The following is a 22590-nucleotide window of genomic DNA, read 5'->3' as shown; positions in this document are numbered from 1 at the left end:
TAAGGCTACACATTTGAATTTATTTATAATCCTCACAACTCCTAGGAGATTGGGCCTGGTAGCCCCATTTTACAGCTGAGGAAACGGGAGTCAAGTTACAGAATTAACAAGGATTGTCTCAGTGAAAGCGGCTGGCTTTGGACCCCACGCTCTTGGTCACTTTCCTTCACTACCTTCACCTTTAGTGAAAATTTTGAGTTTGGAGGGTAACTGAAATCAAACTTGGAGTGGGCAAAGCTGAGAGGAATGGTGTGAACTTTGGAACAATTACTGAGTGAGAAAGGGTGGACTGTGGTGAGAATAGTGCTACTGCCTCTGGAGTAAGTTTGGATTTTGGACCTCATCCTATCACCCAGCCAGGTGTGTGAAAGCAGACACCTCCTTCAGAACCTTTTATGCGTTCCATGAGACTTTTTTGGGAACGTGTATTAAATGCACTAGCCTCAGTAACAGTCTGCAAAAAGAAATCCTTTACTGTTGTCCCCTGATCTCACAAGGCTGGATAACACCACAAGGGGAAAGTTAGTTTCGGGGAAACACTTGGTACTCTCAGAGCGTATGTTGGGCATAAAGCATACCAGGAACCTAGTTTTCCCAACGGGCATGTAATAGTTTTAAGAATAGTACGTGTATCTCAAAGCTCATGGGACTACATGAGAGCCAAGCTGGGAATTCCAAAGTACGAGGCAACCGTGGAAGCCATTTAAGGGAGAAAGCAGGGCAGAAATTAGGTTCTACTTTTTTCTTGCAGTGTGTTAAATTTTTCTGAAGTGTGATGATGGAATTAACCCTGGAAGACCCAATCCATCTGTTATCTTAACATCCGTAAAATTCTCTACAAACTGCTTTTTTTTTTTTTTTTTTAGTAAAAGTTCGATAATTTACTCATGACTTAGTTGTTGGTAAAGGAGGGTGTCTTGCATTTCTTCCTCATGGAAAGAGCCAGAGCCAGCTGGGATCATTTATTTACATCCTATGAATTTTGTCTGCTGTTGAGGTTAATGGAGCTTAAAAAAAAGTTCTGCAGCAAGCACACCCACCCTGAGCCCCCACGTTCTAGCTACAGTGATAGACTCTCCCCACCAGCGGTCCACACCCCCTCTGCCGTGCCGCAGCTTGGCCATGCACCTTTGTGCAATCCTGGCTCAAACGCAGCCATGTCCACACAGCCCCCCGCATACTGTTCCTCCCCTGCCAGCCGGGAGTAAACGTGCCTGCTTTCCCCTCATCAGGTCACAGGTTCTGTGAGGAAGGGAGGCACCTGGCTCGCTTGCAGAAGGCACTCAGTATCTTGAAGAAAAAAGGAAACCCCTCAAAGATCAAAGTGTATTAAAGAATTGCTCCAATACAACTTAACTTTAACATTTTATTTTGTGTAAAAAAGGGCAATTTAGTGAATTATTTTCATCTTGTACACAAAGTTATAATTTTAATGCTTTTCACATCCATGCTGAAAATTTGCAGTTTGGTAAAAATGAAAGGAACATAAGTTTCTCTGAAGGAATTTTTCACGCCATTATATACACTTCATGAGAAAGTCTCAAATACTTCCTCAGTGATCACAAGTTACCAAGAAAATAAAAGATTAAATTTGTACAGATATTGATCTATATATCAAATACATACAGAAATGATGTAAAAACCTTATGCAGTTTACTTTGACCTCTGTCCTCAAAAGATTTGCCCAGGGACAGATGCTTTTCTTTTGTATAAATGACTGTGGCTTTATTTAAAATATGAAAATCAAAGGAAGCAACCCAGTTTCATCACAGTATTTTTAAAATCCCTTCCCAATAGTAAAGGATCATTACCAAATATATAGCACCATAATACAAGTATTGATGGGAGAGGGTATTCACATCACGCAAAATTAATATAATAAAAACAAACAAACACTGAAAACCCGTGTTAGTATCCGTAGAATAAGAAGTTGATAACAGCTTTAGCTTTCCTCATACACAGCAAGGAAAAGGTTAAAGAGTTTAAACTACCAAAAATCCCCAAATAATTCTAAGAGGAGAAAAAGGAAAACAAACCCAAGGTCAGCAGTACATTTTGAACCGTAAAAGAGAATGGGGCTATTGGGTCATACGACTGGAGTTATGGCTAAGACATCACTCTCCTCTGCACTAACTTGTTTTCTGTTTGTCAGCAGCAGGAGTTAGAGCCTGAACAACGAGGAGGGCTTCAGACTGTGTTGAGACCACAGGAAGTCCTTGCCAACCTTTAACTGTTGGTCATGGGATCAAGACAAGAAACATTTCATGAACAGGTGGGACATTCAAAGACACTCAGAGCCTGGTTTTGCTGTATGACTGGAAGCTTCTAAGACCTGGCTACAAATGAGCATTGCGCACAGAACTAATTACCAGGCTCCAAATCAAATCCCTCCTGGTTTTACCCAGTTCCCCACGGGGCCCCTAAGCCCCAGGTATGGCCAAGCACACCCTGCAGCTCCTGTCATGGAACCAGAGCCTGAGAATGAAGACCGTGGTTAAGCCCTGCTGTGGAAGTCTTCTTCTAGGCTTTACGTTTATGGGAAGATTCTTACAAGTTAAAGATTTGGGAAGTGTGAGGATGTCACATTTACAGTAGGTCCCTCTCAGTAAGGTTGTTTAAGATAAATATCCAGTAATTTAACAGCTGAATTCACATATATTTGACACATGAGAATCAACTTGGCGTTGATATGATCTGCATTTATGCCCCTAAAGAGTCAGTATTAAGAAATGTTGACATGCGATTCCATACATTCTTACACTATAAAGTAACAAATTTTACTTCCAGTAGCAACTACAAAACCTTATGTTATTAACCCCTCTTGCATAGAATGAGGTAAACCTGTGCGTATTACCAATGCTATTATTCCCAAAAGTAGAGCAATATTTTAGAAAATAAATTGCTGGTTTTTAATGTTCTATGCATTTTAAAATTCAAACAAAAATCTTACCTAAAATGGTCTCCTGGGGCTTTCCATTACCATTTTTTTTTTAAAGCATTCCATAGGCTGAAGGACTTTAGAGGTTAATCATTTTGATTAATTTCTAATTAGCCCTACCTATATTCCAGAGGAGATGGTCAGTGTTACCACTCTGAAGAGGCCAGGCTAAGACCCAGAAGCACTTCTAGAACAGATGCAATTAATTCCTGAGAGTTTAGTTTATGAACCTCACTGGTAAACGCTAGAGCTCTCTCATTCAGTCACAACTCAGAAAGTTAGAAAAATGCAGAGAGCAAACCTTTCACCAATTTACCCTTGTATCCTTTTGTTTTTTAAAGGAAGCCATGTGAATTTTAAAGTAGGGAATGTCTGAAATGGTCCAAATCAGTTATTACTGTTAAAATTAATTTTGAATACAATTAAAAGACAATTCATACTATATATATATATATATATATATATATATATATATGGAATTTTAAGAAAATTAAATTCTCTTTCAAATTAGCTTTTTTTTTTTTTTTTTTTTAAACAAATCCAGGATAGTTAAAAGCGAGCTGGAATGATTTTGAATTCTAAACTGATTTTTGGCTTTAAACAACTTTTGATTTGATTCTACTAGTTATACAGAAGAACATCTGTTTTGGGGTGTGGTTATATTAAGTATTATCTAACAGATGGAGGGAAATGGCAGAGAACCGATCAGAATCCCTCTTGTGGGGTGTCTTTTAATAAGGAAAAGAAAACAAACGAAGGACAATATTATACTTTCCCCAACCCCTCAACGTGTACACTGAGATCCTGTTCATCTGGTCAACCATTCCAGTTTAACACTTTAGTGTTAGGATAATTTTAATAATTTTTTAATTAAAAGAGAACATATAAAAGTATCAGAGTTCTTCCAGTTTCATATAGAACTCCAAGTGAATTTCACAGAATGAAAAACATTTCTGTACAAACATTTAAAATGGGCTACAACAAAATGCCACCAAGCGGATTTAATTCCCCTTCCATGATCTATGTGGTGATGAACCCTCCACGAGAGGGGGGGCTCAGTTGCATATTTCTGCAGCAAACGAAGCTGGAGATGTGACTGGCCTAACTTCTAAAATCCCAAAAATCTCCCAACAGGTACCAAAAAAGGTTCATTTGTAATGACAGTTCATTTGCATTTACAACTATATCCTTCTTAAATCATTTCCTTCAATCCTGCTACCTAAACTTTAATCTTACCAAAAAGTTAGAATTTCAGTTGTTAACAATGCACATAAATCCAAACTTGGAAAATATTACAAAATTCTTTCAAAAGCTTCAAATACAACACAAAAATTGTCCATCTTTATAAATTGAAAAATTTCCCCCCACGACTAAAATAGTTTCCCCACCCACCTGAAAAATCTGGAACTGAAATTTTCTATGTTTAGCAAAATGTCCCAGTAGAATAGCCCCGCTGTACAGCTCGAGGGATTATAAATCAGTCCTGTGTAAAATTCTTCCCCTCCCGCCCTCAGTTTTGGAGCCCTCTCAGGGCTCTTGTTTGATGTAGAAGTTGGCAGAGCCATTGCTTTCCTGATCAGATGCTCCTTGGAGGAAATTATAATCCTCTCCGTCTATCAACTCCTCCTTCAGCTGCAATGTAGTCACTGCATGAAAGGGATAAATGTATGTGATGTTATTAAGCCTTTCTAGAATATGCAGATTACTTTAAATCTTCAGGTTCCACCAACTTTACAGTTAGTAAGACTTCTTCATGTCTTCAATAGCTCTAAAAATTAACCCCCCACAGTAGAAACATTTAATTCATCTTAATTTCCAAAGTATATGAGCAGTTAAGGAAAGTTCCGTAAAGGAACAGTAAGATACTGCACAATGGACATCTTCAATGAAACGGTCAAGGTCATAGTGAGCACTAATTTGGCGAGAACAATTAGAATTTTTTGTACAGTGAAGTATTCACTTTTATGTCAAGGTCTATACAACAATGACCTATTTCTCACATTCTTCTGAACTATAATATTTAAAATGAGTAACAACCCAATAAATAGGACTTCAATGCAGTCTTATTATTTCCAAGGAGTACCTTTATTAAAAAGACTCCCTGTAGAAAAAAAGATATAAATCTGATAATATTAAAATAGTACTTATAAATAATACAAAGAATTCTATCATCTATAAGATGGGTAGTATGTATATATATAATTTACATATTTATAAAAACAAAGATAACTGATATCAGATCACCTGTATTAAAACTAAAATCATTGAAAACTTGAGTAATCATTTTAGGCAAAACGAAACTTGTCTGACATTGGCAATGAGAAATCACTGGTGCAAAACAGTGAACACTGCCAATGGTATCACCTATCAGCAGTACTGCTGGAGTCCTTATCTGAGGACTTCTTTTTTTCCTTTCTTTCTTTTTTTGTTTTTCTTTCCAAATTTTAAGTAGGTTCCACACCCCACAGGAGGCTTGAACTCTTTACCCTGAGATTAAGAATAGCATGCTTTACCCACTGAGCACAAATCCAACAGTATAAGCAGTCCTCAATTTATAAACAGGTCATATTTCAGGAGGTTTTCTGTGGACAACTGTTTTCCAGTTTGTTTCTTTTTTTTTTTTTTCCCTCCAGTTTCTAATATTTTCGGTGGGGCTTAGATTTCTTTATAGCCACTGAAGTCATGCTAGTTATAGTTAGAATCCTTAGGGATAGGAGGGAGGGCAAAGATGATGAGAAAGAGAAATTTCTTCTTTGGGGGGCCCAGCAGTAGCCCTGGGCAAAAACTTCAGGCTGTTTGAGATTTTCCTATCTACATCCCTACTTTTTAAATAAAAATTATCTAACTACCAACCTCTCAGAGATGTGTCCAGGTCTTAAAAATGTTACTGTTTAACCAAAATTGAGCTGGTCAAATTCCAAATAATTGAAAGGATGGGTGATCCAGTATGCTAACAGTAACACTGATTGGAATCTAATCCTGTGGTGAGCAGGGCTCGTTTCCTTCTCCAATTTCTTCAGCACACAGATGTGTTCCATCAGAGGTCACAAACTGTGTCCTTTCTGCTCCCTGGCCTGTGTCCCATGTTTTTTTTGAATTTGACTGCTCTTAAGACAAGAGATTTCACCTAAGACCTGGGAAAGCAGGGAGACTTGGCACCAGGAGGCCAGCCATCTCCAGGGGCTGTGATCAGTGGGAACTTCCTGGCTGCTGTGCTCTGTAGCTGGGCAGCCCGAGCCTCCCTCTGCCACCGTGCCTGCCACAGATGTGGCACAGATGTGGATGCGCTGCATGTGGCCCCCGCTCGTGCTGGTGTGCTCACACTCCCTGAGAGCACCCGTCTGCTGCCTGCAGGCACGAGCTCCAAATAAAAAGTGTGGACTTTTTGTTTCTTCCACTGTGGATCTTTCCATTATGACTGGAAAGACAGAATGAGCACATACATGGGATGTAAACTGGGAACTGCTTACACAGAAAAGAGTTCAATTTATGAGAAGAATTAGGACTCATTAGAGTATTTAGATGAATAGGGAGCTAAGTTTTCATGAAGTACTAACTAGACAGTGGCACCATGTGGAACCATATTAAAATGGTTACAATTTTACTTTCTTAATTTTAAAGATTTTACTTATTTTTCCAAGAAAGAGTGAGAGTGCGGCTCATGTGCACACAAGTGAGGGGGAGAAGCAGACCCACTGCTGAGCAGAGAGCCCAATGTGGGACTCTATCCCAGGACCCTGGGATCATGACCTGAGCGAAGGCGTACACTTGACCAACTGAGCTCCCCAGGTACCCTAAAATGGTTACACTTTTAGAGTCAAACTGTATAGTCATAGAAAAATATTTTTTGTCCTGATCTTAGTTATAAAAGATTAGTTCCAAAAATATTGGTCTCTGGGGTGCCGGCTCAGTCTGCAGAGCATGCGACTCTTGATCTCGGGGTTGTGAGTTCAAGCCCCACAGTGGCTGTAGAGGTTACTTTAAAAATAAATCTTAAGGTCTTTGACACCTTACTTAATAATTTAAATAATACTCTTTTGAGAGATGTCAATTCATTTCATTTTACTTTGGTACTTGTTTTGGTAATGGTGTTAAGAAACTTCATAGCCCAAAGACAGAAAAGCGAATACACTATGCCTATAATAACAACAAAACAAACATGAATCAGACTGTTGAAAGTCAAAGCAAACAACACTGTGCAGTTCTTTTCTTTGTAAAAAAAAAAAAAAATATATATATATATATATATAATTAAAAATGCTTTTATGGAGAGTATCAAGTATATACTAGTTATCTTTCAAATCTAACCAACACACATTAATTGTTAAGGACATTTGAACAATGCTGTGAAAATAAACACATGGGAAAGAAAAACCCCAAGTTCATTAAAGGTGCAGTACCCATGATAAAAGGTTGGTTGAAACGGTATCTTGTTATAGGATGGTCAGATGGCTACATGAATGAGAAAAGAACTCCCGTGCTTCAAGACCAAACACGTTCCATTCAAACCGATGTTACTTTGTTTTTTGTTTTTTTGAAATATAAGAAAGGTAAGCTGAGATTCTAAACAGTTCTGAAACTATTCGCATTTACTATTAACAATGAATTTTGGGATTATGCTTCTACACATGTTAAAATATGGAAACAATGTGCTTAAAATAAAGTAACTTAAGATAAAGGTGAAACCGTTCACTCAGATGTAGAATGCTTTCATGCAAAGTTTCACTGTTTTCATGGAACCTAAAATAAAGACTGTCTGGTGTCTTCAGGCTAATCATTTCTCTTTTCCAGGCCTTATTCTCAATGAATGATGGATGAAATAAAAGAGACCCTGTGGCCGGATGCCAACTTCCATGCAAGTGCATCTCCTGAGCGCCGTTTTTTAAAAGGAAGTCACTTTGTGGGTTCTACTCACTAACATCTCAGGAGATAAGCTAATGGAAATCTTATTTTCCTAGCTGGGGAAATCCAGAAATAATAAATTCTCAGTGGCTAATCAAACTGCAGCTTTCAGGTAGTTAAGACAGGAATGCAGTCCCCACACACTTTCAGCAAAGAAGATCATACCACGTCCCATGAGATGTACCCCCAGCTGAGGCGGCACTACAGACACCGGTAGAAGAAGGGTGTCAAGTAGGAGACCCCCTGGTTTCCATCCCACGCGTCTACTCGGAGTTCTTTGGTTTTGCCAAGCCTAGAAGTTCTGTTTTACATGAATCAGTAACCTCTCACAGAACCTGACACGCACCTAAATTAGTCCAATGCTTAAAGAAAACAACTAACACCCAATAAAAATTCAAACATATTCAGAGCTCACAATATCTATAGTTAATGGACTTAGGTTAAAGAAGACTATGTCATAAATAACAAGTACAAAAACAAAGTCAGAGAGACAAACAAGAAGAGAAACTGAAATGTTCTTTAGACTTTGAACGTTTTTCCACTGAGGAGCAGATAAACTTAAATTTGCAGTCCTAGCCTATTTTTTTTTTTAATACAAAAAAGGCATAGTAATTTCCTCTAGATATAAGGATATCAGAGTGATCTTCAGAGAGACAGACTAGGAACGATGAAGATGACCTAATACACTGGTAGGGAAGCAAAAGCTAAAGATCAAAAGGCAAAAACCTCCCCAACCTCCTCCCACAAAATAAAACAAAACCAAAAGCAAAAACCAAAATCCACACCCACAAAAAAAAGCCAAAAACACCCCACAAAAGCCAAAACCCCAAGAAACTTCGGACATAAAGACATTATCAAACAGAGGAAGAAGAAGAAAACAGAGCTAGGTATCAAGTCCCATCAGGGTTTCCAACACATAAAAGGCATTGTGAAGACCGCCGACTGAATAAAACCACCGAGTTTAAAAGCAACAGCTAGGATACAGCAGAACACATGCCAAGGCCTGTAGGACTTAGGCTGTGAAGCCGTCTCTCCCGACTCACTCCTGAAGTTCATCACATGCAAGTGAAGCCTCTCGGGTACTCTACGATAACACGTTTGCTCTTAGCAATTACGAAGGGCTAAACCTTTTGCAGTTTTCCTTACAATGTACTAGCTTGGCCAGATCAATTAAATTCAAATTAAATGTCACTTACTGAATCAGTGTAAATACAGAAACATGAAGTTATGGGAATAAATTTTACTCAAATTCAACACCAATATTATACAAGTATTTAGGTCCAAGTTCATGTTATTCAACTACAGTGGTGGTCACAGTGTTACCACCAGACCCCAAATTCCACAGGAACACAAAGCACATCCTTCCTAGTGAGTGAGAGACGAAAAGCCTCATCTTTGGGTCTGATTAATCAGGCTGATCCCTCATGGTGTCCTTCTCGCCCAGGTCACACCACATGAAATTCTGCAATGGAAAATGTTCAACTATTTTAATGAAACCATGGAATAGTACAAGTTGTCTTGCAATTCCAGCAACTGAAATGATGAGCTTTACCTTAATGTGAGGCTCAAGAAGTGGTTTAAAAGAAAATAAAAATCCCTCCCTGATGATTCAACTTCAGTGAAGTGACTCCCAAGGACTAGTGAAGATGAAGTTTTTAGTTGAAAGAAAAAGAAAAATTTAATGAGTCAGCATCTGTCATGCCGGACCATGCTTTGTCTCCCACCGCCCTGCCCAGACTTTCACCCCCTGTAGTACCTGAGGTGCGGAGGGGACTATTACCTGTTTTGAGGCTGGGACTGAACTCTCGGCTAGTGCTGGGAGGTGGGAAGGCCTCTGGGGCTGTCTGTGCTGGAAGGGTTCGATATGGAGGAGGAGTCAACTCTTCGTCACCAGAGAAGCTCCTCCGCACCCCACCTGTCATGGGCAGGCTCGACAAACTGACAGGCTTCTTCCCAACTGGCATCTTCCTCTCTAAATATCAAGTCAAACTAAAGTAAGCTTTTACTTACATGTGTGGTAAGAAAAGTGCATTATAACTAGGAAAGACTGTGTTGCATAGGATACTCTGAAAAGAGAACCGACTATGCAAGGTCTGTATTTCTGGCAACAAGGACTGTGAGGGTGTGTACGTGTGGGGGTGTATGTTCAGGGTGAATGATAGGGGAGATTACTTCTGGTCTCTGAGAGCCTGGGAATCCTGGTTCCTGACTCTTACATCAACTTACAATACAATGAAGTGGGGCACCTGGCTGGTACAGTCTGTGGAGCACACTACGACTCTTGACCTCAGGGCTGTGAGTTCGGGCCCCACGTAGGGTGTGTGATTACTTAAAAACAAAATCTTAAAAAAATAAAATGAAGTAAAATACAACAAAGCAAAATGAACCACCTAGAACATTCAGTGTGGAGAATAGCAGGCTAACTTCCTTCAAGAAAATTTTACCTTGAAGGAGGCTGAAAATCCAATGGAAGAGAGAGAAAGTTTCAAAACCCTACTTGTAGGGTAGCATTTCACTGCCATGTAAGGCGAAAGGATTGGCTTTTGGGGAGAATTAAATGGCTGAATAAATGTATTATCTAGGTGGCAGGATTTACTGATACGAAATGTGCTCTCCTGCCTTTCGGAGTATAATCCAGTCTTTTAGAAAACACAATTCTTACTCTGAAAAGCATTTCTAAAATTTAAAGCTTGTTGCCTACAAGTACTTAAGCAATTTAATTTCTTTTGAAACACCTTTTGGTCATAGTTTCATAAGCAAATATAAGCCTTTGAAGATTAATATGATGTTTTCACCAGCAAAAGATATTCTAAACTTTGCAAATACTGAGCCAACATATTGCATTAGTCAGGCTGAAAGCTGAAAGATACTTACATACCTCTGGGACTATAAACTTTATCTGTTTTCTTCCAGAGTATATGAATGATCAAAGCAAGAGCAATCAGAAATTATGCTTCACGAAATCAGGACTAAAAGATAAATCTAAGTCAGACAGTATTCTTCTGTAAAATGGTTTGGAGACTAAGCTAGTAGTGAGTACACATTCAACTCTCAATTGCCAAACCAAAATCACATGCAGCAAATCATTTAGACTTTTCCTAATGTATGACACACTCAGAGGTAAAAAATCTAAGGAGGATCTCCAGCTCTCTACTGCTTCTAACAGTCCCCTAAAGATGGTTCAGAAATTAATGTGCTGGGTTTCCGGCTCTAGAATTACTAAACCTTGAAAAAAATAAGGCTTTTCACATTGGACAGACCACACGCACGCAACTGTCTATCTGATTCTCTTGGCAGAACACTATCGTTATTCAAAAGCACTGGTCAATGATTATCCCTTTGTAGCATGAACACAGATCACTGCAAAACAAGCTAGAACAATGAAGCCAATCAACTATTTCTGCTAAAAGAAAACAAAACAAAACGCAAAACAACCAAACAAAAAGCAACACTACCAAAGAACACACCAATGGATGATTTTGAGTACAAAAAGACTGAGGAGCCAGAAGATGAAACCAAAGAGCCTGAATACAATAATCTGTAAGCAAACTTAAAAAGAGAAGAGTCTGTGGCTGATCTGCTAATGATACTGCATGCAATGGATAAATTACATTTATGGACCCCCAATTCTTTCCTATTTGGGCAAGTCAAGTTTTGCAGGAAAAATGTCTAATGAACTATCTGGTGAGCTATACAAAAACAATAAAGGGAACAGGGAGTTACAATGAAGACTGCTGCTTCTTCACTCATATGGGACTATAATTCCTTATCCTCAATTCCACAATTCAGTTTTCCTATAACACTTTGGCAACAAAACCAGACCTCACTTGGTGATACTCTTTTTAATCTTTATTTGGCCCATTTAATGTAAACATCTACATATATTTTGCTTCAGAAAATGTGCCAGAGTCTGGAAGGGATGTTACGTAATATCTGCTACACTGTACTTTCCTAAAATCTGAAGAATTCTGAATTCCAAAACATATCTGGTCCCAAGGGTTTCTAATAAGGGACTGTGGGCTTACTGTCCTTTCCCCTCCTATGCCCAAAGGACGATTTAAAGGCATGAGATGATGCCATAGTATTAAGAGCTATTATAAAACATTACAGTTAAAGAACATGGTATATTTACACATAAATTCATTTCCCCAGCTAATCAAGAAATGTGGTACCATTAAATGTCCCTATAAACTGGCATATTGATACTATAACTTTTTTAGTTTCATGCTTCTTCCCATGTCCCTGGCCCATTAATTCAAAATCGTTAAACCCCTTAAGGTGGAAACAAACCCACAAAAATCACACTGAGGGAGGCATGTGAATGTGAGGGAGGAATGTGTACCCAATGCTCAGAAATTATTTCTAAAAAATATGTCACGTAATAATAAATGTTTTTAGTTCAACACCTCAGAAAGAAAATTCTGAATCTCGGTCTTGCCCAACAGAAAGTGAAAAGGCAGGCTAACATAGCCTGTGCTATCCAAGCTCACAGAAAGCTTAGTGACCATGCGTGCTATGGTTAGTCCACTGACAAAGCCTCCATGTGAAATCTTCCTCCTTGTTTCCGGAGGCATGGGGACTGCTTCGATCTGCCTGCCTGACAATGTTCTCTAGAGTTCTTTCAGGTGAGTATTGAGCCTGACAAGCAGCTAGTGGGAAAAGCAACTGGACAAACGGGAGGCCTGTATCTCCGATATAAAAGAAAGAGTGAGAGAAAGGCCTGGAGGTTATCAGTGTTGAGGTGGACGTAATTTCATGCTGGAAGGACACGAGAGCACCAAGGTAGTGGCTGGTAGAAGTTTTTTGTCCCCCAGTGGGAAAAACAACAACAACTATAAAACAAGTGACTATAATCAGAAAGTAAGGGTATGTTTGATTCTTCATGCTGCTTCAGTCTCTTGGTAGTTAATGAAACAGATTAAAACTTATATGAACATATGGCAAATCAGCTGGAAAAATATGTTTTAGTTTTAACCCTTAAATGTACTCTTTACTTTTGAAAGTATCTTTATAAAAAAATAATCTTATCTCAGAATGAAATAGTCCACGAGGAGTGTCATGAAGAGAAAAACCTGTGGCTTCCTATGTGGGGGGAAAAAAGATTTTAAAAAGAGTAAAAATTAAGGGCTACCAGTATAGTCTATATTATTTTGACTATTAATGCCAATAACCATTCATTGTAAGGTAAAAAATAATACAGAAAGCATATTTAGAAAAAAACTTTTAGGCCTGACTTTGTTCTCCACCAACTTGAATTTCTTACAAAATCTTATTCTAGAAGGAGAGTTTTGATTGGTAAGGATGGGCTTCTTAGGCTCTAAGTCATTGTAAATATCAAGTGCTTCCCTTTTTAAAGTCTTACAAAAAAGATTAAAAAATTTTTCAGTAGGTTTACATATTATTTCAAGAACTATTTGTACTCTCTTCTTCACCATACATGTTTTAAAATATTATGGTGATCATTTTTCCTGCCCACTAAAATAGAAGTGTTTCTCATTACTGAGGTTTGCCTTTTATGGCATACTGCACCTTTAAGCAAAATACATAATGCACAGTCACCGGCTCTCACAAGGGATGTTAGTTTCTGTGCGAGAATGCTGTGACCCCAACTGGTTAACAGCTTAGGAAATGTATATAAACACCATGTGGTGACCCACTTTTCTTATGTCCTTTGTATTGCTGGGACTTAGCCTTTTTCTTCTGTTTTGAAGAACCTGATTGGCTTTCTCTTGACGCTGAAAAATAAAAGGGAAAATTGGTACCAGATAAGCACTGCGAGCACACGTCTCTACATACAACTTAGATGAATTATCTTTACCCAAACCGTTATGCTTATAAAAGTACATGATGCTTTGAAAATAAGGGCGCATATTCCTGTAACACCCATGATACCAGACAGATTCCATTATTTATTCAGTAAGCACTTATTCTGTAAAATACATTTTAGCCTATCATTTCAAACTCGTTAACACAAGTCTAGCTGCATTTGGAGGGTGCTCTTACTATGGTGTTTCTGTCTAGAGTCATTATGTAACTGGCTACTGGGTTCACACTGCTGTGGTACCCATGGTCTGAGTCTGTGATAGCACTGTTCAGTCTTAAGATCTTACCTGGCAACCAATCAGACAAAGGTATATTCTTGTCCTGTGAGCTCACAAGATGACTTATGTGAAACAGTCCTCTGGAGAATTGCTGATTTTTACAAAAGGACACCTTTTCTGTATACCAACTTACACTGTGAAGCCGGAGGCTGTAGCTGATATCCAGTTAACTGACACCACCCTACAGGATAGAGGTCAGGGGACTCACAGTCTACCCACTGATCGTACTCTTCTTCCCATCCGTCGAAGTGTATCCTCAAGAGACGATGAATAATTCGAGTTACTGTGGCTACACATATTAACCGTGGCTCCATGAGATCTACTGCTTCTAATTTCATTCCTACACGAAATCCGTGATTTGGAACATCCTGACATAGAAGAAGCAAAACATTACCAGTGGTGAAAAGAAGGCAGCACGAGTCCACTATCACCAAGGGGGGGGTGGGGGTGGGGAGGAGGCAATGTAACCAAATAACCTAATTTAAACAAACAAAAAAACCCTAAAAAATTCTTTAATTATTAAAACATATGAAGGTGAATAATCCATTATATGTTAATAAAAAAATTTAAAAATTAAAAAAAAACATATGAAGGTGAAGTTACATAAGAAACTAGTTGGAAAATGTATTCATTTCTATTTTACTCAGATTAAAAATGAAGCCAACTTTGAAAACAAGCTTCATATCTTGGTAAAGAAAATATATTGTTTCATTACTGTATATTTGTTTGTTAATCTCCATTAATAAATTCTAATACAAAGCAAAGACATTTTGATCAACAATGATTTGCATTTGTGAGGCATCAAAAAAACTCCACATAATTATTATGCCATTATTTCAACTTACCTTATTAAATAGTTTTACTGGTGCTGCAATGGAGCCAGTTTCCCTGAGGTAGTCAAACCATTTAAAAGGAAGTTTTGTGTAACCTGAAAAACAGACCTCATTTAATTAGCAGTTTATTTAAATTAGCGAAAGATTAAAATGTAGATAAAAAGTTAACTTAGTACACACTGAGAGCTCAGATTTTTAGATTATATAATAAACTTTTAACTCTTGCTCTAATATATTCAAATGCAACCATTCCTCCACGTTATAAGGATTTTCTTTCGTTTCTAGACAGACACAGGTGCACCTAACTCACGTAATTCAAGTGTCTCTCTCCTGTCTACCACAAGAGTTCCAGAATTTTGCATTTAAAATCCTAGACTTAGAACAATCTAGCATTTCATACTTCACAGTGATACTTTTCTGTCTTTCCAAGAAAGAAAACTGGTTGGGGAAATACTATTTTTACAGACCTCTGTTTTAGTTTTCCCCCCTTCTTTTCTTAAGAGAAAAACCCAAGGCTCTGATACTGAAGTTAGGAAAGACACTAGAGTTAAGCCTTGAGAGAGATATTTAAGGGTATGCCTCTTTTATTTAGAGTCACATGATACTCTAAAGATGGAAACTCGCTTTCCCTCAAAGGCTTTAGCCTGTATCTATTTTTAACAAAAGTTATGTGTGCAATTACCTACCTCACCATCTCAACAGGGCTTGGAGAATACCAATTCATATGATAAAATGTATAGATGTTCAGGAAAAATTCTATACTAATATAATTTATTAAAGCTAGCTAGAATACAGTGCTTTATATTTTCAGAGCACCCCACACCTCTTGTATATATGCACGTTTATCTACACATATGCATATATCATAGGTTCACACAGCACCAAATCCAGGGCTGGGTTAAATGATGTAAATAGCTACCATGTAAAAAGAAGGCAAGGATGAAGACCCCGTGTACATATTAGGATGAAGTACCTCTAGGTGGAGTAAGTTCAATCATGTTAATTTCACAGAAACCAACAGGGAAAATAGAAGGGGAGGTTGCATGATAACAGAACCAGTCAGAGCCATCTGCTGCTTCTGAGCCATCGATCCCAATCATCAGGAATCCATCCGCCAGCACCTTTTAAATTAAAAGAATTCCAGGCATGTGAAATTAGATACCACTATTATAAAAGCAACCCTTTAAACTGACATTCTAAGAGAAAGGAAAATCTATTACATAATGGTCTCTTCAAAGTGAAAAACAATTCTTCAATGAATTATATTACTAACTGAAATGATAATCAAAAACCTCTGTAGATTGCAGTGTGGACCAGAACAAAAGCAGGGTTACACAGAAGTGACTTCAGAGGTCTAGGACAAATCGTGCCTTTGCCAGTGGCTAAAGTGCCTGGCTGCTGTGGCCCCAAGAAACAGGGCTGAGTGCTCGTCTCCAATTTAACTGTCCTGTCTCGGCGAGCTTTGAAGTCCCATTCATCATAACTTTACTTCTTTCTTCTGATGTAGCACACAGAGGAGTTTTTCCAAACCTTTTCCAGCTTCGCCAAGCCTCTGCTTTAACTCTCTTATGCTACACACACCCATGCTCCTTTCTAACAGAAACTAATGTCACTCTGTGCAAGGGTTCCCATATTCCTTTCTTTGCACCCCTGTTTTAAGACATGGTACCCTACACCCCAAGACAAACTTTCCCATCTTGTCCTATTACCGCTGGTACTTTGCTCCAAAAACACTATTTCTTATCTTCAAGTGTCTCCCAATTTCCATTACACTTAAGCTATTAAGATACTCTGTTTTGAAACACGGAAAAGGAACAAGAATAGTAAGATGAACTCCTACTAGACACTTCACCCAGAGACCCACTTGCAGGTATATACTATGTAATCTTTGTGGTCTGATTTGTCCCGATCCTACTAAAATGCTAAAATCACCAGTGACCAAGTCTGACCAGAGGGTGACCAAGTGCCTTTCCTCCAACTCGCACCCTCCTCAGACCTCAGTGTCCCTGAAGTATCCCACGCCTGCTGACTCCTCTCAACTTTCTGAAACGTTTTCTCCCAGACCTTCATTATATCACAGGCTACTTCCTGTTCCTGTTGGTGGCATCCTTTCACCTCCAACCCTTACATTTCTGATCTTGGCCCTTTTCTGTTTTGGCGACATCACCTACACACATTGTTTCAGTAATCAACCTCCATGCCCACGACTGCTCTCCAGGTCTGCTGGAAGTTTGTGTCCCTTGCAGGGTCTTAGTCCTGCCTTTTCCCTGAGTGCGAAACACACCCTCTGAGAGCCCATGCAGGGTGTCAAAGCCAGCTTTAAAGGTGAGCAAGCACCGGGTCCCACGACTCCTCGTAAAGTTAGTCCTTCTATCTGTGCCATGAACTCTCTTTCCACTACCCGGTTTGAGAACTGCTTTCAGCCTTCCTCTTTGGACAGTTCCGGTCTTACACAGCTTAACATTTCATTGGTATGAGCTCTGTTTACACCAGGAAGCTCTTCCAACATAGCTGTTCACCAGAGAAAGCTCAGAGGGCCTGACCACATATTCAAAGCTTGCATGACTGGGTGCCTGGGTGGCTCAGTTGGTTAAGTGCCTGCCTTCAGCTCAGGTCGTGATCCCAGCGTCCTGGGATCGAGCCCTGCATCGGGGCTGAGCCCTGCACTGAGCTCCCTGTTCAGTGCGGAGCCTTCTTCTCTGTCTCCCATGGCCATGGCACCCCCCACCCCCCGCCAGCTCATGTCTATCCCTCTCTCAAATAAATAAATAAAATCTTAAAAAAAAAAAAAGAAAAAAACAACGCCTGCCTCACGTGGTTCCACATTATCTTTTAGTTTCTATCCCAAAGTGCCCTTTTTCCTAGTTGTTTCTACTATGTTGGATATGTACCCAGTGAACTTCCTCTTCGAGTTTAACAGCCTTGCCTACACCTTTGGAAAGGGCTACCCTCACTCACATAGGATTCCTTTCCCCTTTTCTCACTACAGCTGACCAGAGTGGGGACTAGTATCTAACCTTAGAGGACCGAGCCAGAGGCTGGGCTCAGCTAGACTCTCTCTGGGGATTAGGATTAAACTGCTGTCAAGTCACCGGCTGGAGATGGAGCTGGAAGCCCATCACAGAGAATGGAGCCAGCAGCTGCACACGGAGACTGAGTGAGCAGAAGCCACCCACAAAAGTGAAAGAGCAGAGAAGAGGTGGGACAGAGGCCCCGAGAGATGGAGAGAATTGCACTGGGTTTACAGCTTTCCGGTTCTCATCCTGCATCCTTGCATGTCTATGAGACTGCCCTGGCCTCAGGGTAACTTTCCTAAAGCTAACTTGAGTGGGTTTCTGTTCCTTATGAGAGAAGCTTTGGCCAGAATACTCAGCACAACCTGTATTTTGGCGGGGGGGGGGGGGGGGGGGCAGGCAGAGCAGTACATGGCAGAGGGAGAGGGAGAAAGAATTTTAAGCAGGCTCTGCAGGTGGAGCCTGACACGAGCCTTGATCTCGTGATTCTGAGGATCATGACCTGAGCCGAAATCAAGAGTTGGACACTCAACCTACTGAGCCACCCAGGCATGCCTCAGTGCAACTTGTTTGATGTGTACTGTGTGAATGACCTGTCTCTTCCAAACCCGGACTGTGCTTTCCTATCTTGATGCTTTTGGGCACATCCTCTTTCCACAACAGTTTCCTCCCTGCATCTCTGTGGGGCTGTTTTTCCCAACCCTCAAGGTGACATTTTCAAATACCTCCTCTTCTATAGAGCTTTCCCTGATTCCTCTGAGATTATGTGATCTCTCCTTTATTTGAATTCCATCAGTACTGTGTACCTTTAAGTCATAGTCGATCCTCAAACAAACTTCTTTTCATGTATTTTACCTTATTTTATGAGACTGTAAGCTTTTAAGAGTCCAGACCAACGCTAGCATGGCCGAGTATTAACTAAGCAATTTTTGAGTGAAGTAGTCTGATGCTATACTCACTGGACACTTCATTCTCATTTCATGCAACAGAGCACGGTACGATGGCACTGGTTCCCAAACCTGACTATCAGAATCACCTAGATAACTGTATCTTTTTTAAACAAATATATTATTGTGTGTAATTCTTCTTATGATTCTGACTGAGTAGTCTGGAGTAAGACATGGGACTCTGTTTTATTTTTATTTATATATTTATTTATTTTTAAAGATAATCTTTTTTTTTTTTAAAGATTTTATTTGAGAGTGAGTGCGAGAGTGCATGCGTGTGGGGGTGGGGCAGAGGCAGAGAACCTCAAGCAGGTTCTGTGCTGAGCATGGAGCCTGACGTGACCCAGAGATCATGATCTCTGAATCTCATGACCTTGAGATCATGGTCTGAACTGAAACCAAAAGTTGGACGCTTAACCAAATGAGCTACTCAGGTGCCCCAGAGATCTGTTCTAAATCATTACTGGGTGATTCTGATCACTAGTCAGGTAAAGAGAAGAACAAAGGCTTGGAGCAGGTCTCATCTAGCTGTGTGATCTTGAGCACGAGAGCCTGGGACATGGGAGCAATCATTACTGTTTTTAGTTCTTTTGGCTCAAGGCTTTAAACTGGGTTGAAATGCAAATAACAATTCAAGCTATACTCTTATATAAGCAGATTCTGATCGGTGGTTCTTAACCATGGCTGAAATGGACAATTACCTGGAGACTTAAAAAAAAAAAAAAGTCAATACTAAGGCCCCCCCGGCAGACTGATGAAATCAGAACAGGGATGGGGTGGACACTTAAGAGGTCTGGTCACTTTTATTTTTTTTAAGTTTCCCAGGGTATTCGTATTCTTATGCCTACTTGAATTGAGAATCAGTCTTTTTTTTTTTTTTTTTTTAATTTTATTTATTTATTTGGCAGAGAGAGAGAGAGCGAGAGCAGGAACACAAACAGAGGAAGTAGGAGGGAGAAGCAAGCTTCCCACCCAGGAGGGAGCCCAGTGTGGCGCTAGATCCCAGGACCCTAGGATCATGACCCGAGCCGAAGGTAGATACCTAATGACACAACCACCCAGGAGCCCTAAGAACAACTCTTCTAGAACCTTTCATAAATGGAGCTTCAGGAGAGGAAAAAAGAAAGAAATAAAGTATTATCAAAAGAAGAAAAAAGGCACAAAAGGAAAAAAACCAGGAAACTGAAGATAAACTTGGCCTTGTTACAATTCTGTATTGGATTAGCTTTGACCAGGAAGTAACTTAAATATTCTCTAACTCAGGATATACAGCTCCATAAATAAAGGCAGCAGACTCAAGATGAAAATCTTGACAAGTTATAAAAAACACTGATATGAAAATTGAAATTTATTTTACTAGTATCCTTCCCCCCTGGTGAAGATCAAGATACATACCTTTTATGTCAGAATGAGTAATTTTTTTTTTTAAAGATTTTGTTTATTTATTTGACAGAGATCACAAGTAGGCAGAGAGGCAGGCAGAGAGAGAGGAGGAAAGCAGGCTCCCTGCTGAGCAGAGAGCCTGATGTGGTGCTCGATCCCAAGACCCTGAGATCACGACCTGAGCCGAAGGCAGAGGCTTTAACCCACTGAGCCACCCAGGCGCCTGAATCAGAATGAATAAGTTAAAGGGCCTCGTTCTCCTATTGCCTTAAACCCAATTCTTACAGTTGCATTTCTGAATTTGAAAGCCTATAGTCTTACCTTTCTAATAGTCGCGACACATATTGTGGAAAGATTTAATGGGTCTATAGCTTCCAATTTCATTCCTTCCTTGAACCATTCCCCACTCTGGTCTACTTCTTTTACCTAAAGAATTACATGAAAGCACAGCCACTGTTACAAATGTTATCATTCTAACAATTAAAATATTACCAATTCGAAAACACTTATCAGATGAAAATACCAAATGCCTTCTCCTACCTACCTAATATTATAACTCAAACTTCCGTTAGAGAATAGAGAGAACTCAGGCAAACAGACAGAATTTAAGAAAAATTATAATCAATAGTTGTGACACCTATGGATCACAAGGTCTTAATTCCTTTTACGTGAACAAATGTAATTGTGATTTCCATAATGTTAGGAAAAAACCCACAACCCTCTTTCAAACCTAATTTACAAATGAGGGTTCTTATAAAAACTTCTTACCTTAGCAAATAAATGTGGTGGTGTATCAAAATGTCCATCCTGTTTCTTTGTAATATCTACAAGGAAAAGTTACATACTAATCTGTCAGCATTTGTGAGAAGACCAAAAACCACGTTTCTTTGAAGGTTTCAAACTCACAAGGTATGTATACTCTAAAACATGGCAGAAATACATGCCTTCTACATTTATGGTGAAAAATATCTTCTAGTAGTCTTTCTCTCTTCAGAGTAAATGTGCTATTAAATACATTCAGCCAGTCAGAATGCTGGTAATTCCCTAGCCAGGGAATCACAACTTTAGAGGTATGCTTTAATGTGTTTAGTATTAAGTCTAACCACATTTAATCTTGTTCTTGATTCGAACTGAGTGCAAAGGGAAAGGCTACCTTCAGATCTTTCAAATGGGCTGGCTAGGAACAGTGTTCAGACAACAAGTGTAGCTGTGACCAAAAGTGCATTATATTTGAACTGAGAGCAAGTGGAAGGGATATAAAGGAGTCAGGACACTCCTGTTCTGGTGTGAACCTTCCCTAATTAAGGCAGAATGAGCAGCCCAGACCACTAGAATGCTATTTCTGATCTCTGCTATTCTGTAGAGAAAAAATAACCAGGTAGTACAATTTAGCCTCAATGATGTTTTCAACAGGTGGTCCTGTGACAGGTGCTTACCAGATCTTTTGAATCGATGGCCTATGCTTCGAGACCAACCGATATGATGGATTAACGGGCTGTGCATATGGCACCAGAAGTCATCTGTTCTATCTTCACTCTCTTCATACACTAGTCTTAATCTTCCTCCAATTACACTTTCCACCACTGCCACTCGCGTGCGACACAAATGTCTCTTGTCAACCACTTCTACTCTCATGCAAGGTTTGAAAGGATACTGCATACTCTCTGAAACCTTAAACAAAAGCAAACAAAGACTGTTCGGAATTCATGACAAAGGCCTACGGATAATTTCAATATTGTACCATTAAAAATACTGAGTGCACTCGACATTTAGCTAGATCATCTGGCTCACTAAATTAAAATAATTCCTTAAAAAAACTTCCAGGCTATTCCTTTTTTAGAGCTCTCAATTGACACTTCAGTCCTTTCTAAGATCCTGTCTTTACCTTCTGTGAGAAATCAGGAGGAAGTGTTTTGGCACCAGTAAGTCGTTTCACTAGAAAAGCTTTCCAGTTTGTATACTTATGCTGAATAGCTAAAACAAAAGAAATAACCAGTTACACTTTAGCAAAGAGCAGAATTGCTTCATAAACTATTTTCTTAAACCACAACAATTTCCCCTGTAATTCAGAGTATTAAGGTTCTGTAGAAGAGTAACAAAAAAACCCAAAAAACAAACAGAAAAACCACAAGTATATCTTGTGAGTATATAAGATATGTGAAACCAAAAAGTATTATTATAATTTTGATATCCCTTGAATATTACTACGTGTGACACTGCACTGAAGTACATATATTCAATTACAGTAGGGGTCAAGAGGCCACTTACTTCTAGGAGGGACAAGAGGCTTTCCACTGGCTGCACACCAGCCAACTGGATGGATATCAGAGCCACAGACATTGCACCAGAAGTCCAGCCCAGGGTCATTTTCAAATCCTTCATATCTTAAAAGGGCATTGTAACCTGAAACCAACAAACCAATCACCACATAAGAAGAAAATGCAATGAAACAGAACACTACCTAGCTGCTGG

At 39.4% G+C, this 22590-nt stretch overlaps 1 protein-coding gene across 4 annotated transcripts in view; it reads right to left on the bottom strand.

The window, feature by feature from the left end:
* Nucleotides 1-3470: 3470 nt before the first annotated feature.
* The window catches only part of MBTD1 (mbt domain containing 1), a 67104-nt gene continuing 47984 nt past the window's right edge, over nt 3471-22590 (bottom strand). For all 4 annotated transcript variants that reach the window (XM_080826252.1, XM_080826249.1, XM_080826251.1 and 1 more), the window contains exons 8-17: nt 22387-22521; nt 22004-22092; nt 21555-21789; nt 20887-20942; nt 20440-20544; nt 15748-15895; nt 14787-14869; nt 14075-14309; nt 13498-13575; nt 3471-4584 (exon numbers count right to left, since the gene is read on the bottom strand). In XM_080826252.1, the coding sequence (XP_080682378.1) occupies nt 4466-4584; nt 13498-13575; nt 14075-14309; nt 14787-14869; nt 15748-15895; nt 20440-20544; nt 20887-20942; nt 21555-21789; nt 22004-22092; nt 22387-22521 (1283 nt within the window). In that variant the 3' untranslated portion in view covers nt 3471-4465. The remainder of the gene's footprint in view (nt 4585-13497; nt 13576-14074; nt 14310-14786; nt 14870-15747; nt 15896-20439; nt 20545-20886; nt 20943-21554; nt 21790-22003; nt 22093-22386; nt 22522-22590) is intronic.

The sequence above is a fragment of the Martes martes genome (assembly GCF_963455335.1).
Source record: "Martes martes genome assembly, chromosome: 16".
Lineage (NCBI taxonomy): Eukaryota > Metazoa > Chordata > Mammalia > Carnivora > Mustelidae > Martes > Martes martes.
Note: the sequence above shows the minus strand (reverse complement) of the source record. Positions and strands in the feature narration are given on the sequence as shown.